The following is a 14054-nucleotide window of genomic DNA, read 5'->3' as shown; positions in this document are numbered from 1 at the left end:
GTATCCCTTCAAGTCGGCTTCCTCTCTCTATGCCTGGTAAGCCTCTCATTTTCTTCGCTCGTTGTCTCACTAATGGTCTAATTATACTAGGCTATCTTCATGCAGTAAGTCGTCGATTTTGTTGCAGCCCTTGGCTGCCCCTCAACTGTTCTGAAGGCCTTGCAGTACCGACAGAGTATGACCGCAACGACAAAGAACCTATTAGCGGCAGCCGCTCCCGGTGCTTCTGAGCAAGGTTTCCATCCTGTGCAAGGTCAACAACAGTTTGCTGGTCCCCAGAACAATCGAATCGGCCAGAACTTGGCTCAAGCCAAACCTATGGGCGGCATGGCGCCACCTGCGTCACCAGCTATGGGTGGTCCCATGAAAGATCAGAAGGATGTCAAACCCATCATGATCAATAACCCTTCAGGTATACCAGAAGGGTCACCTCACAACGCTCCTGCTGCTCCAGGCCACCCGACTCCCAATACCATCAACTCAAGTATCATGCAGTCTCCTGCTCCGAACGGGACACCTTCAGTACCTCCGGCTTCGAATCCCCCGGGCGTTGGCAACCACAACAGATTCAGCAGCAATTCGGTCTTACCTCCACCCAGCGTGTCCCTCCCTCTGCCCCGTCTTTTCATGACCCTCAGTCCAACCCTCCTATCATACCACCCAACTTCCCCTCCATGCCTATGAATACCCCACAAATGAAACCGGGCAATTCGATCCCAGTCTATCTGATCTACCAACTCACCTCATACAGACTTCGTGCAATCTATGACAGCAGCATTGGAACAGCGTGTTTCAGATGTCGCGTTGTTTGTGACCTCTGTTATAATGTTTTTTACGTCTTGATCTGACCTTGCTTGTCATAGACCTCTAACGCCGCCATGAATGCTGCAATTGCTTTAACTCCAATAGGTTCCTTGGCATTGACGTGCCGATGTGTGAGAGAGAATGACTAGGGTAGGTCGCTCTTCCATCAACATGTGGCCTTCAGTCGTGTTTTTGTTTACGTGCCTCTCATTAGTTCACTGGTATTATTACGCGCAAGACTGAATCAATGTCGTCACTCGCAGTAATGTTACGTCTAGTATACACGAGGTAAGCAGTACATCTCATCCTATATATTAGGGTGACATTCACACTGTTTTCTCCGTCACCTTACCATCGAGCATCTAGAACATGTCTCATCTCTCAGCGCGGGTGTCAGATGATGATTCAGATAGCGACTGGGACGAAGGCAATACGGACCAGGTCTCGAATAACATCCCAGGGCCTAATGCCTCCAAGGGAGAGTTAATGGAAGTATGTAGCCACCGTCTTCATCGCATAACGCTGTCTAACGTACACTCTCCTCAATACAGGCACTCAAAGCGCTGCAGCTTGAGGTTCAGCAGCTGCGTGCAGACAATCGTGCCCTTAAGGAGAAAAATAAGGTTCTGGTTTCCGAGAAGCCTAAACGGAAACGGCGTGTAGAAGCACCGGATGCCCTCGTCGCCCATGAGCAAACTATCTCGTTGTATGCCCGCAAATATGGCATGACAGTGGAGATGTTCCCAGACAGCGAGCTTCTCATCAAGAAGCGCCCCGATTCACCTACACCTTTTAATAGTGCTGATCGTTACAAGACGTCGGCAACTCAAGAGTCTGCTTTCTTAGATGAACTCTATGCACATTTCCCTGAACGCATCCATGAAACGGTAATGGGTAGCGAGTACTTCAAAGACCTCGTATGTCAATTTTGCTTTTCATTCTAGCCACTACCTAATGTATTTGGTTGTTACAGGTAAATAAGTGCATCGCCGATGCTCGTTCTAACGAAATCAAGAAATTGCGTGGCGTTGCTGGAGACATATTCGAGCTTCCGGGAAAATACTTTGCCAATGCCAGTTATGACAGAGCTGCGATTGTCGACATTCAGAAGATGTTTGGAGTTTCCGGCAAGACTCAGACTTACAAGATTTTTCCGCCTCTCTTGTTCCCAAGTCTCCAAGAAGACACAACCCTCAAGACCGTTTTCGGCAACTGGACACTTTTTGCAAAGGTGCGCTATCATTCTCTCATAATTGTCCTGCTGCTCACTAGTACTCTACTGATACTGGCATATCTAGATCCTGAGGGCCTCACTCTATGGCGTCACCTCGCTTCATCAAGAGCCTTGTGGTGGATCGAAGACTAACGCTCGGAAGTGGAGTTTGCAACAAGTCACACCAGGGTCCATTGCATGGGCTGCGGTTATTGTAAGTCATTTTGATGACATTGAATCGTTCTACTACTCATACACTACTGCAACACAGGTCATTTTTCTGCTCTCGCCAGACACAGAGTTTCCAGGTTCGGGAGTTGGCAAGTCGTCAACTATCAACTACAAGGACCTCTTCTTTCAATACAAGAAGTTGCTAATTACGAAGTGGGAGACAAAACGTATCAAAACCATCGTGACTAACATCAATCGCTACGTTTTCGGTGCTGCAAAGTTGTCTACATCGATGGATCCTGCTGGTGCCGAAGATTTTTCAGAGGAGATCAACCGCGCCATGCTAGCACTTGACATGGACACTGATAGCGAAGAAGACACTCCAGTGACTCCACCGGTCTTGTCGGCACTCTCAGTATTACCCTCGGCAATATCAGCCTTACCAGCTCCTTCATTGGCGCCTGGACCTGAAGGTTCAAATCTCGTCACTCAGCCAGTCACACATCCAGACGAATCAGTATCTAGGGCTGTCATTCGCGCTAATGATTCGAATACAAGTGTCAATGCAGTAGCTAACAATGCAGATGAAGCTGATGATGATAGGACGGAATCGGGTGGAGGACAAGCAAAGGCCAAGAATACTAGGGGGAGGAAGGTTGTAGCGACGCAGGGTCCTACTCGTCGTGGACGTTCTCGTAAAGTCTAAGTGATATAATACATGATAGCTAGCTAATACCCTTGCTGTTCTCTGTCAAATCACTCAGCGTCAATACACATCTTGTCATTCTGCAGCTCAAAAGAGCGGGTGGACTGATCTTGGAGCTGTTCGGACTGCTAACCATTCCTAGTCTCAATGGCAAACAAAATTGTCGCCAAACAAGAGTCTTCGCAATAGAAGGTTTGTGCGGGTAGTGTGGCGTGCCGCCTGACACACACACGAGGCCTTGCCACCAGAGGCGAGCCATGACAGTGCAAGATATTGGTGAAACAATAAGGCTAGTCTCCATGAACCATTTCGCGGTTGCTGCATGGATACAAATAGAGTCAGCCTTAAGTGCAATAGGATTGATGTGGATACCTCACCCTGGACAATACGTTCAGCTGATTCCTTTTCGCAAGTGGACCCAGGCGACCCTTCTCCTGTGAGACCAACTCTGGGACCTTGGCGCAGATTGCATCCAGATAACAGAGCGCTGTCTGTAGAACGCTGCCTGACGTGCGAGAACAACGAAGAACCTCGTGAACAAACCCTTTCATGGGCATAACGTTGCAATGCGGGGGCTGATTGCTCGAACCAAACGTCAGGGGGGTGGGCATGGGAGATGGTTGTGTCTGAATCATCAGAGATTGTAATATAGCCAGGAGAGGGGAGCTGAGTAAAGTTTGAACGTACCAACTAAACCAGATACATATTTTGATTTCTGGGAGTCGTCCGCCGACATTCTTGGGGATAAAATTGAGGAATCCGAGTCACAGATTATCCTACAGCTGCTTGATCTGAATCGCGGGTAAGTGATGCTTACATAACAATCATTTATTATTCATTGTAAAGTTTTCACACCGGTTTACATCTCTTACAACAACCACATTGTCAGTGTGACTGTAACGTCGCTTAGACTTAGACTTGTCGTCGCTCTGCTCGGACTTTCCGTCGATTCCTCTCTTGACTGAATCCCTCTTCCCCTCCATTAATAACCTCCACACAAGTCAATGTTACCAGTGATTTGACGTCGAGCACATGGCAAACGGTGTGCAGTCTTTTTTTGGGGCGACAATTATTGAAAAGTTCTCATTGTCTAGTGACCTTATGCCTTTCGTTGGTCAATGGTACAGACATTCTGAACCATCCATTGACAGTGTGTCCAACGAATAATCGCAGTTACAGGTCAGTCTTTTTATTATATTGATACTTGATACTTTTCGCTAATGTTTTAATGCCAACCCAGACTGCACCGTCGTGGCCCAATTCCCAATGGTGTCCGCGCTACTACTGGTATGTAGAATATCTAATTTGGTGTGCTGAAGCTTATTACTGTCAAGGTCTTCTCACATCGCACAGCGACCACCAAACCGTTACCCTTCCCATGCCACACCCCACCCACACGCAAGGCGCCACTCCCTAGACCACTGCCAAATGCCTGCGGGATACCCATAGCGCCCAACCAGCATGCCACCTCTCGGTTCCACCCAAGCGCCCTTTACCCATGTCAGGCCCCATCATCGATCGCCATTTGGCAGCGGCTAGCACACTTTGCTTGGTGGTCTCTTGTTCGTCACCAAATATCTCCCGCACAAGGGCAGGGTTGGACCGGATGATGTATGGCGACCTATTAGATGAAGGGAGAAGGTTAGTGAGAGGTATCGGCAGCAACAGAAGGATCCAGAAATGATGGACAAGCGCCCCATTCATTCAAGGGAAAGATGCAGGGTATATTAGGGAGTGGGGGATTTGGCTTCAGAGGGTTTCCATTGAGTATCCGCTCATACTTGTCTTGTAATTATGGTAGAATATGACAATTCAAGATCTCTATTAAAATATCAAAACCAAGATTTCAGGTCTTCATTTCGCATTACAAGCTGCTACTTGACATTGCAATCGATTTCAACGCCATGCGGCTTTCCAGCCAAATCACTCATTACAATGACTAAGATTGATTGCCACGTGTTGCAACGGCAATTGCCATCGTAATTGCAACCGTCGTTACAGTGTGATTGCAATCGTGACTCTATTATTGAAAGGACTTTCAATCTACGCTCGGTCTTTGAATATTGAAATGCGTGACAAGGCACTTAAACCCAAATTAGGAATTTGCGACAATGTTAACAATATTAATTGTTACTCACAAAGCTGAGTTGCCAAAACACCATAGAGGCCCCAATTAAACTGATACCCTAGTACCTACAAGTTCATGAGGCTTGATAACCTTCAAGTCACCCGAATAAGCTCACCAAAGGACCTGTTCTATAATCTGTGAGTAGAAAAGTTAGTACATGAGAGAAGGATTCGCACTACTTACAGTTGTATTACAGCGTCTGCCATGATTGTGCTGACTCGGACTCCGAAGTAAGTGTTGGCAAGTGCGAGTCCACAATTTATATTGCCAAGGAAGCCAGCCAATTGACGAGATTGGTAATGGGAACTGCCGCCTCGGCGTCGACTCGGAGCTTCCAGCAGTATCCCACTGGATTTTCAATATGCCGAGTCTGTAGACCTATCTCAGATCTCAACTTGGAAGTAAGCTCAGTTTAAGCGTCCAAGCACAGGCTGCACAGCTATATAATCAACTTACGTTCAGAATCATTGCTCACGTCTACTTTTTGTCATACCATCCCCTACCGTGTCACTTCGTGAATCGTCAAGTGGTCAAAACCTCGTGTCTTCAACGTGTCTTGATACCCTTTTTGTCAAGATTCTTCCGACATTGCGTGGTAAACCAAGAGTTGCGACGTGGTCTAAATATAGTCACGACTGGAAGTAGGCGCTTAAGCGACCATGTGCCATTCCGATCACTCGATAGCTAGTGGCAGTCTGCTAACCTCTCGGTTAACGGGTGAACTCAACCTGGCCCTGCCGGCTTGGGTGTTGGGTGCACGTTAATATATTGATCCAAGGACCAATGGTAACAAGGAGGCGGTCGAGATAACACAGCCCTGACCATTACTAGAACAACAATAAGAATACACACATGTGTAGTTCTCTATTCGTCATCAGATCGCAGACGCATGCTATTTATGTAAGTCCGCATGTGCAGCATGATGCATTGATGCATTGATGTACAGATACCATATGATGAGATGTTAACGTCGGAATAACAAATTTGAATAACAAATTTATACTAGTGTTATCGGTTACATAATAAGCTCAAGCAAGTTCTACACCATTAAAATATTCAACTACCTCACCACATATCATTGTCTTGACCACTCCTAGCTGTCTGCGGGGGAGTATTTCTGGAACAGCTTAGGATGTGGATGGGAAAAAAAACTCGGTAATGGTGCAGGAATGCCGTGCACAGCATCTGGATTGTCCGCGCGCCGCGCGCCCCAAGTCATCAGGTCAGGTCTCATGCCATGTCATCCAACAAAGGCTACTGTCGTACTGCAATTCTGATTTTATATCGCCAGGCCCAAACACGAAACACTCTGACCGGTGACGCATTTCCTATTTGAGCAGGTCGAAACAAAGTAAGCATATCATATCATTAAGATGCGCATCAGCTTCCGAGTCGTCTGATCAATGCTGTACTTGAGTTAACAAATAAGAAGTATACCCGCACTAATTTCCTAATTCCCACTCAGCGGAGTACTCCTCGAAGTCATGTCCACACAGACGCAGTTATGGGCCCACTTTTCATCTAAGGAATTGGCTTTGGTATCATTCACCCTTGTGCTATACGACCACGCTATCACGTTCGCTGAAGAGGTAAATATCCTTGCATTCATAAATCTGACTCGTCTTTCGAGTTGCCGTTATCATTTCAGATAAATTTCTTCTGGTCTGGGCCATGGTCAGCTTCGAGGATACTATATCTCAGTGTAATGCCGTAAACAGATTTTATTTTATTTCCTGTGATTGATCGTAGGTTCACAGATCCGATACCTCGCTGTGACACAAGTGTTGTGCGTTTTTGACTCCGTCTCGTAAGGCTGCACCTGTTGACGAAATCGATTTTATAGCTTGGTCCTTTTTGGTCCGTCAGCTTGAGTATTCCTTGTACTGGCTCTGGAAACTGATATCCGAATAGCAGATAGCAAGAACCTCAGTTCTCTTGTAGGTATTTTTAGATTGCGCATATCGTCGTTGGGGACTTACATACAACTTTCCACAGGCGTGAGTTGGTACAGCTGACAGGGTCCCAGCAAAACTAGCTCACATTAAATACTAGCGCTGGCCAGCTTTTTCTGGTGGTTTACCTCCTTGCATTCGTGGTCATGGTGCTCTGCCAATGTTTGTCTTACATTTTCTCATCGATCCAATTGCCTTTTTAAAAATTCATTATTTATCGTCCTTTGGGTCGAAGACCCTATGTCGGACATAGCCCTTCTCACCGCGGCTTACTCCCGCTTAACTATCGTATCCAATTGCCTTTACTAACGGCGAGTCTACAGGTGTCGTAACACTGCGAGTATGGCATCTATTCCATCGGAAGCGCTTGGTTAGATGGTTTGCGGCCGTCGTGTTCATCGGCTCCATGATAGGAACTGCAATTGTCGGTGGCGCCTGTTTTAGAGCCGTCAAGAGTGCTTACGAGATCACCAACTCGTCCGCGAATTCGAACAGTCCTCCAGTGCTATTCACAATCTACTTGCCATCCTTGATCGTTCATACGGTCATGTTCTCATTAACCATGTATCGCTTTAGAGTCAGTTCAGGAACTTTGCAAGAACATGGGGTTATCCACCGGTTCTTAAAAGAGTAGGCTCCTTTGTCGGTCGCAAACTAGTCACTAATGTTTGGTCAGAGGGATATTTATGTATGCTTTTGCTGCCGGTGCGTACACCTCGATTATTCTTATATGTCAGATTCTGAAGCAAATGATAGGAACGCTGCTGTACGAAATCATCAGCCTTTCTATGACTGAACTAGATCACATATCTGTAAGGTTTTACTATGACCATAGCTGCCAACGACAATTTGAAATTCGGTTCCAGGTCTACTATCCAGCCCTTGGGGGAGGGTAAGGTCATACCAACCTTGCTGTTCACTGAAAGCTCATGGGAAATATTTCCAGATTGGCAGTAGGGACCACGGTCGTCTCCGTCTGTCGCGCGATGCTGAGCATTCGTTCATTGGCTGCAACTCACCATGTCGATCCTGCATGGTTGCTTAACCACGCAGAACTCAGCCGTGTTCAATGGAGGAGAGGAACCAGTGAAGGGGAAATCTATGTCGAAGTTGATGAGATGGACGTTTTCCCTCCGAGTCTTTGACTTCTGCAGGGAATATAGGGGCAAAGGCGATATGAAAACACGAATCTAATCCATATGCTATTTCTTGATCTAACATACAAAAAAAGACCTTAGGTCGCCACAAATTCGTGCCACACTCAATACATTACTTAATGTCTATTATATCTCGTTCTGTAAGCCAGTTGGCGCGAGTGAGGTGAGAAGACAAGGATGTGATATTGAATGAGGCAAGAGGATGAATCGGGCGAATCGCTCGAGGGCAGCAACGGAAACTTTGGAGAAACAAAAATAGGTGTTAGGTTACTAACTGTGCTTACTAAGTACAAGAGCCGCGGCCTGTGGGGCTTTGGATGCCAGGCCAAGAACGTTGGCCTGGCTTGGCCTGGCCTATTCTGGCCTGGCTTGGCTTGGCCCACGGCCTGAAGCCGGGCCATGCACGTCACTACGGGGGCAGATTGCTGAGGATCTGAAGCAGTGCACTGTCACTCGATCGCACTCTCATTCACCCAAGTAATCGTAGGAATGATTGCATCGCACAGAAAGAAGACCAGTGATTGGTGCAAGTGTGGGCGGGCAGCTAGTGCCAGCAGTGGTATTCAGAATATTGGTTTAAACAAACATAACGAGCACGTATAGTAAACCACTTATTATAACCAAATACTACGACGAAAATTTTACCCAGAGTATGACTCCTTGAAACCTCTTTCGGAACACCAAATAACTTAGATCAATACCATCACGAAAGCAGGAATAAATTCCCCTGCTCTTTGTAGAGAACCAGTCAGCTGTCAACTTCACCAAGCATTACACACTACTGCTGGTTGATATATGCACACGCTCCTGGAAAGCCATTGAGATCATATCAGTCGCCGTGTTGGAATCAACCGCGAGCTTAGCATGATATTCTCGGATGCTAAGGATCAGGCGTGGTCCCAGCACAGACCTCTGCACGACCATAAAAATATCAAGCAAGCCATAAAAAATCTGATCTTCCAAGGGATTCTATGAGAATGATGAACCATGGTTGCATGCAGAGAGGTCAGTGAAAGATTGACATACCGTTAAGAGTGTCGGAAACAAATCGAGAATAACGAGGAGGCAAGAAGCAGCAACAAAACTAGCATATCCGACCCTTCAGTGGAAAAAAGGAACCATGATTATAATCCGAACCTACCTCGCAAGATAAATCACCTGAGTTTTTATCAACACCGTGAAAGAGTCCCTGATGATCCCTCTTGCATTTCCGAGTCGCAACTCACGGAAGTGTTTTACAGCAATCCAGATTGCGAGACATAGTGCAAGAACCTCCCATACGAGGCTGACTATCCAATCAATGGAAACCAGAAGTGTGACATCTTTCGCAAAGCCATACGAGCACTGATGATTGCCGAAGATGATGAGTTCCTCTGGTATTCATTAATGAGCCCCGTTTTAGTTTCATCCACAATTAGGCGTACCTCCTGAACTATACACTGCTGCTAGTACGATTGTCACTCCGGTGAAAATGTAGACAGCCAGGAAGGTAACAACGAGAAAGATCAGAATTCTTCTGGATCGTTGATACATGGCATATAACCGAGTGACGATGATGACTTGCAGTATGTTTCAATCAAGTCAATATCACTGAGGTCTCGCAAGTGCCAAGCTCACCGCACAACATCGCTAACGCCAAAGCACTCCCCGAACTCCGTACGACGTATATAAGAGAGCCTGACGAATCCAGTCAGTGACCAGCCTCGGGCAGTACACACTCCAAACAGACTCACATCTGTGGCCGTATAGCGTGGCAGTCATTAGTGACTCACCAGGAAGTTAGTAAAGAACCACACCCACTCCTACAGTGCACCACAGTTAATTAGAGGGGAATAGTAGGCATCTGTGCACAAGACTCACTGTATCTGTTAGCGGGATGGTCTGAACACTGTCTGTATGTCGTTGGTCAGACGACCCGAAGATAGTGAATGTACTAAGGAGACATACTCAGTACGGCCGGGCTGATTATGAGACAGACCATTAGCACAACATCGATTATTTAGCCTTCCGAACATACGCAGCCCAAAATATTAGTCCAATGTAGCGCGCCTAGGATACTTTTGAGTCAGCACAATATGATGTCTGCAACAAACAACCTGCTACATACACCGAGATACATAATTGTCATGAGAGACCAGGGTTGCCTCTGTAATTAAGTGTATTTGGATTTTCATCGTTGTTTCTCTGACATAGACTCTACTCACCCAGACCAATTCAATCTTCAAAAGCATTCTTAGCGAGATGGCTGCTCCAGTCGTAGCATTGACGTACCTCTTGTCCGAGTGTAAGTGCTGAAAACACTTGTAAGATATTAACAGTCCTTTAATATGGCCATGCTAACCCCAATCATACGTCGCCCCCATCAAGGAGGCAACTGTGAAACCGCAGCCAAGGTTAGATTAAGATAGCAGCTTCAACATCTGATTGCTCTCCGCGAACCTGCAAAATAGCTATAAACACGTTCTGCGTTGACGAACGGCAACAAAGCGGGATCATTCGAGACTATGGTCATATTGGTAGAGAATGAGTGTGGGTGAAACGCTGACTTGGTGAATGTACGACGATAGCATTCGTGCCGGTTATATAACCATCACAGCTTGGATCGCTGAAACATTGAAGGTTGATACCGTTACTGCTTTGATCTGCCAATATATATATTTTTGGATGTTGGCGGTGAAACACTTGCACAAGCGAGACACTACTTGAACAGCATCAAAAAACTGCCAGTGCTCTTGCAGCCTTGCTCGTAATTTGTGCTACACGTGTGCATAAGTCCATCAATGCAAGCCAGTAATACTTCATCTATCTGACACATACCGATCATGGTGCGACCGTCAAGAAGCCTGTCGTATCTTCTCCCTTCATCTCACCAGCACAGCCTCGGTGAGCATAACAACTTATCCAAAGTCACTCAACAAATTGCGTCGACATGATGCCAGATCTGAATAGTCAACCATCAAAGATAGGGGAGATCCACATGAAGCAAACAAACTTGTATCCTACCCAGGCTATCGAAACCTCCCTATGAGCACTACTGCAATATCAAACATACCATGTAATTCTTTGATTTCTTGTCAGTTTTATACCTACCGAGCCGGAGTTTACAGTTGTCAAACTGAACGATGCCCTGAAAAAGCAGACTAGGCTAAACTCAAATGTTGCTGCTGGCTCGTAATAACACATACCGAAAACCAATTTCATCGGAGACGTATTTGCGCTCTTGGAAATTCATGCGGATGCCGAGTAGGTGTTACAGGCACTTCGGTGTTCCTATTTTGAGATGTCATCACCGTCAGATTACTTTTAAACACAAAATTCTCATGGCAGCCGCAGCCTTCCGATCGAAGTGTATGTGATTAAGTGGCTGCAACCTCGCACGTAAAGAGACAAGAAAACATGTACGTGATGAGTCCACGGGACATTATACTTCCAACCAGCTCGATCCGAGACTCAGGACCATGCAGCTTTGATCAAATCCGCTGCTCTTTCAGCCATGGCATAAACACATGCTTGAGGATGGGCAGCCGGTATATACGGCTGAACAGATGTCAGTAATATTGATCACGTAATGCCAAGCTGCGACTCACTAAAACAGATGCGTCTACGATTCGCAATCCAGAAGACCCTTTGACAAGTAAATCTGGGTTGACCACACCATCCTGGTTAGAGTAGGACGTCATTCGAGCGGTTCCAACTGGATGGAAAACCGTAGATGTTGAGCTCCGAGCATACTCTGCTAAGTCTTCGTCTATAGTGGAATTGAGAGCACCAAGAGCTTGGATAATGTAACCTTTCCATGCGGGCGCCTCGACGAATCGCTTGGCAGATTTAATGGCTTCCACCATTACATAAATGTCGAATGGGCTTTCCAGCAATGCAGGATTGATGATTGGATTGTCAAAAGGATCGCTCGACGCCAATGTCACCGAACCACCTTGAGATCAATCAGTGACTGAGCACGCGATACGCGCAAAATTGCGCACGAGATAGTGGAGAAGCTATGTTTGTCACAACAGACATAAAAAACCCTGTCGCTGGGGTACTTTCAACGAATGACACGAATCCGTTCTATAACGCACGTCATCAGATTACACGAAAGAAATGAACAAGGGAGACTTACGACGGGCAGAAGTTCGTAGTGAGCAGATGCCGGGCCAGCAGATGGGTCAGGATACTGTTGGAAGATACTTGAGTTTGATGGAAGCCGCTTCCAGCCAATTTGGTTGGCACCGGGGTCTGACAAAAGGCCTGTGCCAGTCGCATTCCATTGTGCGAGTAGATCAGCAGTCAGAGTGGCATTTCGACCAACTTTTTCGAATGTGGAAGTGGAATTGACGAGCCAGTGATTGGCCAAGAAAGGATGGTCAGAAAGATTCTTGCCAACGTCTTCAAGATTAAGAATGGTAGTGATATTCAACGACGCAAGCAACGCCGAGTCGCCAACACCGCTCAGCTGTAAAAGCTGGGGTGTATTGATCGTTCCGCCGGATAGAATGACTTCTTTGGTTGCGTTGAACAACAACCGTGGACCTTACGAGGGCATGTGAGCTGAGAAAACCGGGACGCAAAAATGCTAGAGTCACCTGTTGCAGTTTGAGCCACCTCTACTTGGCCGAATTTCGGAACGCCATTTTCCTGCGAAACCGCTACAAGTTTCGTGACGCGAGTTTGGATGAGGACATCCAGGTTGTCTCTTTCCATCGCAGGTGTCAAATATGCTGTAGCTGAGCTGCTCCGAAAACCTTTCGAGCTCACGGAGTTCTGCGCCCATCCTAAGAATAATGAGCGGTTGTTCCTGGTGTTACTAGTATTGCCTGACCAAGTCCCAGAGGATAGCCTGAATTCATGTCTACGTTGTAAGGGAACTCGCAGTTCAATTCTCTCGTTGTGTCAATAACACGCCGATCCATGCCACTGACGAAGCCACCCAGGCTTACTTGCACTGGCCCCTTCTTACCATGTATAGATGGATCCACCTCTCCGAATACAGAACGATTGTCCGTAGGAGGGACCAAATGTTCGCTCTACCAGCCAGTTAGAATTGAGCCAGGTCAGCAAGATGGGGGTATTTACTTTCTTCATGTAATGAAACATTTCATCCCACGACCAACCGGGATCACAGGTCACATCTGCGAATCGATTATAATCATCTATCGAGCCTCTGGTCCATATCTCAAAATCTGAAACCTTATTAGATCTTTCTTGTATTATAAGAATAGCGGACTTACTGATTGTACTTGAGCCCCCAAGGACATATCCTCTTGGATATGGTATAGACCTGTTATTGAGACCGATTTGGGGTGTGGTCGTGTAATTCCATGTAACAGCGGTGTTCGGGGAGAGAGAGGAACCCAAGAATGGTACTTCAGCGGCTAGAATGTTTTGGTTACTTGAAAAATATTAGTGAGTAAAAGACAACAAAATTAATTATCAAATAAACATACCTTGAACCAGCTTCTATCACGAGGACAGAAAAAGCAGGATTCTCTGATAGCCTAGCTGCAATGACACTGCCTGCTGTTCCCGCTGATATCATGATGAGCGGCGGAACGGGCGGAACAATTTAGCATCAAAACGAGTAAACAAAGAAAAACTGGTCACCTCCAACCACGACAAAGTCGTACTCCCTCGTTGGCAACTGGGTTGGATCAGTATACAGCGTCGCTGTAACAAAACCCTGGAATGCCAGTCCGGAAAGGAGCAGAAAGCGCAACATGTGATGTAGGTGATACCCGGGGTGTTTGAATCATGCGTCTTATAGGCCGATAGATCCATTGATGTGATGAGCCAGTGACCATACGGTGGATACCGACCTTGTGGGACACTACGGTTATAATGCTGGCGGGTCATCATTCCTGTTCCTCCTCAGGGCCCATCAATGGTCGCTGTCAGGCCTCAGTTTCGGACGTACGTTGATGTTGTT

The 14054-nt window shown here is 46.5% G+C and overlaps 5 protein-coding genes across 5 annotated transcripts; 3 read left to right on the top strand and 2 right to left on the bottom strand.

Moving 5' to 3' along the window:
• Positions 1–29: 29 nt before the first annotated feature.
• F5891DRAFT_1183861 (uncharacterized protein) lies at positions 30–684 on the top strand (the record flags this gene model as incomplete). Its single annotated transcript, XM_041366361.1, has 3 exons — positions 30–36; positions 91–104; positions 157–684. 3 exons carry the CDS (start codon positions 30–32, stop codon positions 682–684), a joined length of 549 nt encoding a protein of 182 aa, XP_041230729.1.
• A 489-nt stretch (positions 685–1173) lies between these two features.
• F5891DRAFT_976695 (uncharacterized protein) lies at positions 1174–2894 on the top strand (the record flags this gene model as incomplete). Its single annotated transcript, XM_041376639.1, has 5 exons — positions 1174–1296; positions 1356–1721; positions 1778–2035; positions 2103–2231; positions 2289–2894. 5 exons carry the CDS (start codon positions 1174–1176, stop codon positions 2892–2894), a joined length of 1482 nt encoding a protein of 493 aa, XP_041230728.1.
• Positions 2895–4307: 1413 nt separating this feature from the next.
• On the bottom strand, positions 4308–5228 carry F5891DRAFT_976694 (uncharacterized protein; the record flags this gene model as incomplete). Its single annotated transcript, XM_041376638.1, has 5 exons — positions 4308–4515; positions 4773–4833; positions 5033–5087; positions 5138–5150; positions 5206–5228. The coding sequence occupies 5 exons, from the start codon at positions 5226–5228 to the stop codon at positions 4308–4310; spliced, it is 360 nt and encodes a 119-aa protein (XP_041230727.1).
• Positions 5229–6928: 1700 nt separating this feature from the next.
• Positions 6929–8279, top strand: F5891DRAFT_726797 (uncharacterized protein). Its single transcript, XM_041372980.1, has 7 exons — positions 6929–6959; positions 7018–7136; positions 7298–7604; positions 7651–7679; positions 7731–7786; positions 7841–7866; positions 7921–8279. The coding sequence occupies exons 2-7, from the start codon at positions 7121–7123 to the stop codon at positions 8117–8119; spliced, it is 633 nt and encodes a 210-aa protein (XP_041230726.1). The 5' UTR covers positions 6929–6959; positions 7018–7120; the 3' UTR covers positions 8120–8279.
• Positions 8280–11479: 3200 nt separating this feature from the next.
• F5891DRAFT_726697 (aryl-alcohol oxidase-like protein) lies at positions 11480–14054 on the bottom strand. The gene is made up of 9 exons (XM_041372979.1): positions 13576–14054; positions 13360–13520; positions 13205–13311; positions 12951–13155; positions 12715–12903; positions 12252–12661; positions 12115–12199; positions 11719–12065; positions 11480–11668 (listed from the first exon to the last, which is right to left on the bottom strand). The coding sequence occupies exons 1-9, from the start codon at positions 13665–13667 to the stop codon at positions 11582–11584; spliced, it is 1683 nt and encodes a 560-aa protein (XP_041230725.1). The 5' UTR covers positions 13668–14054; the 3' UTR covers positions 11480–11581.

Source organism: Suillus fuscotomentosus (assembly GCF_016647785.1).
Source record: "Suillus fuscotomentosus strain FC203 chromosome Unknown F5891scaffold_8, whole genome shotgun sequence".
NCBI lineage: Eukaryota > Fungi > Basidiomycota > Agaricomycetes > Boletales > Suillaceae > Suillus > Suillus fuscotomentosus.
The sequence above is the reverse complement of the archived record's forward strand: the minus strand, read 5'-3'. Positions and strand labels throughout refer to the sequence as shown.

What these genes read in the sequence shown, in the direction of transcription:
- F5891DRAFT_726797 (XM_041372980.1), top strand. An exon ending in ATCCACCGGTTCTTAAAAGA is followed by an intron (nt 7,605 to 7,650) that starts GTAGGCTCCTTT and finishes ATGTTTGGTCAG; the next exon opens with AGGGATATTTATGTATGCTT. An exon ending in TATCCAGCCCTTGGGGGAGG is followed by an intron (nt 7,867 to 7,920) that starts GTAAGGTCATAC and finishes AAATATTTCCAG; the next exon opens with ATTGGCAGTAGGGACCACGG.
- F5891DRAFT_726697 (XM_041372979.1), bottom strand. Translation starts at nt 13,667, where the DNA reads ATGATATCAGCGGGAACAGCAGGCAGTGTCATTGCAGCTAGGCTATCA. An exon ending in TGTTTCATTACATGAAGAAA is followed by an intron (nt 13,156 to 13,204) that starts GTAAATACCCCC and finishes ACTGGCTGGTAG; the next exon opens with AGCGAACATTTGGTCCCTCC. An exon ending in CATAGCTTCTCCACTATCTC is followed by an intron (nt 12,066 to 12,114) that starts GTGCGCAATTTT and finishes ATTGATCTCAAG; the next exon opens with GTGGTTCGGTGACATTGGCG.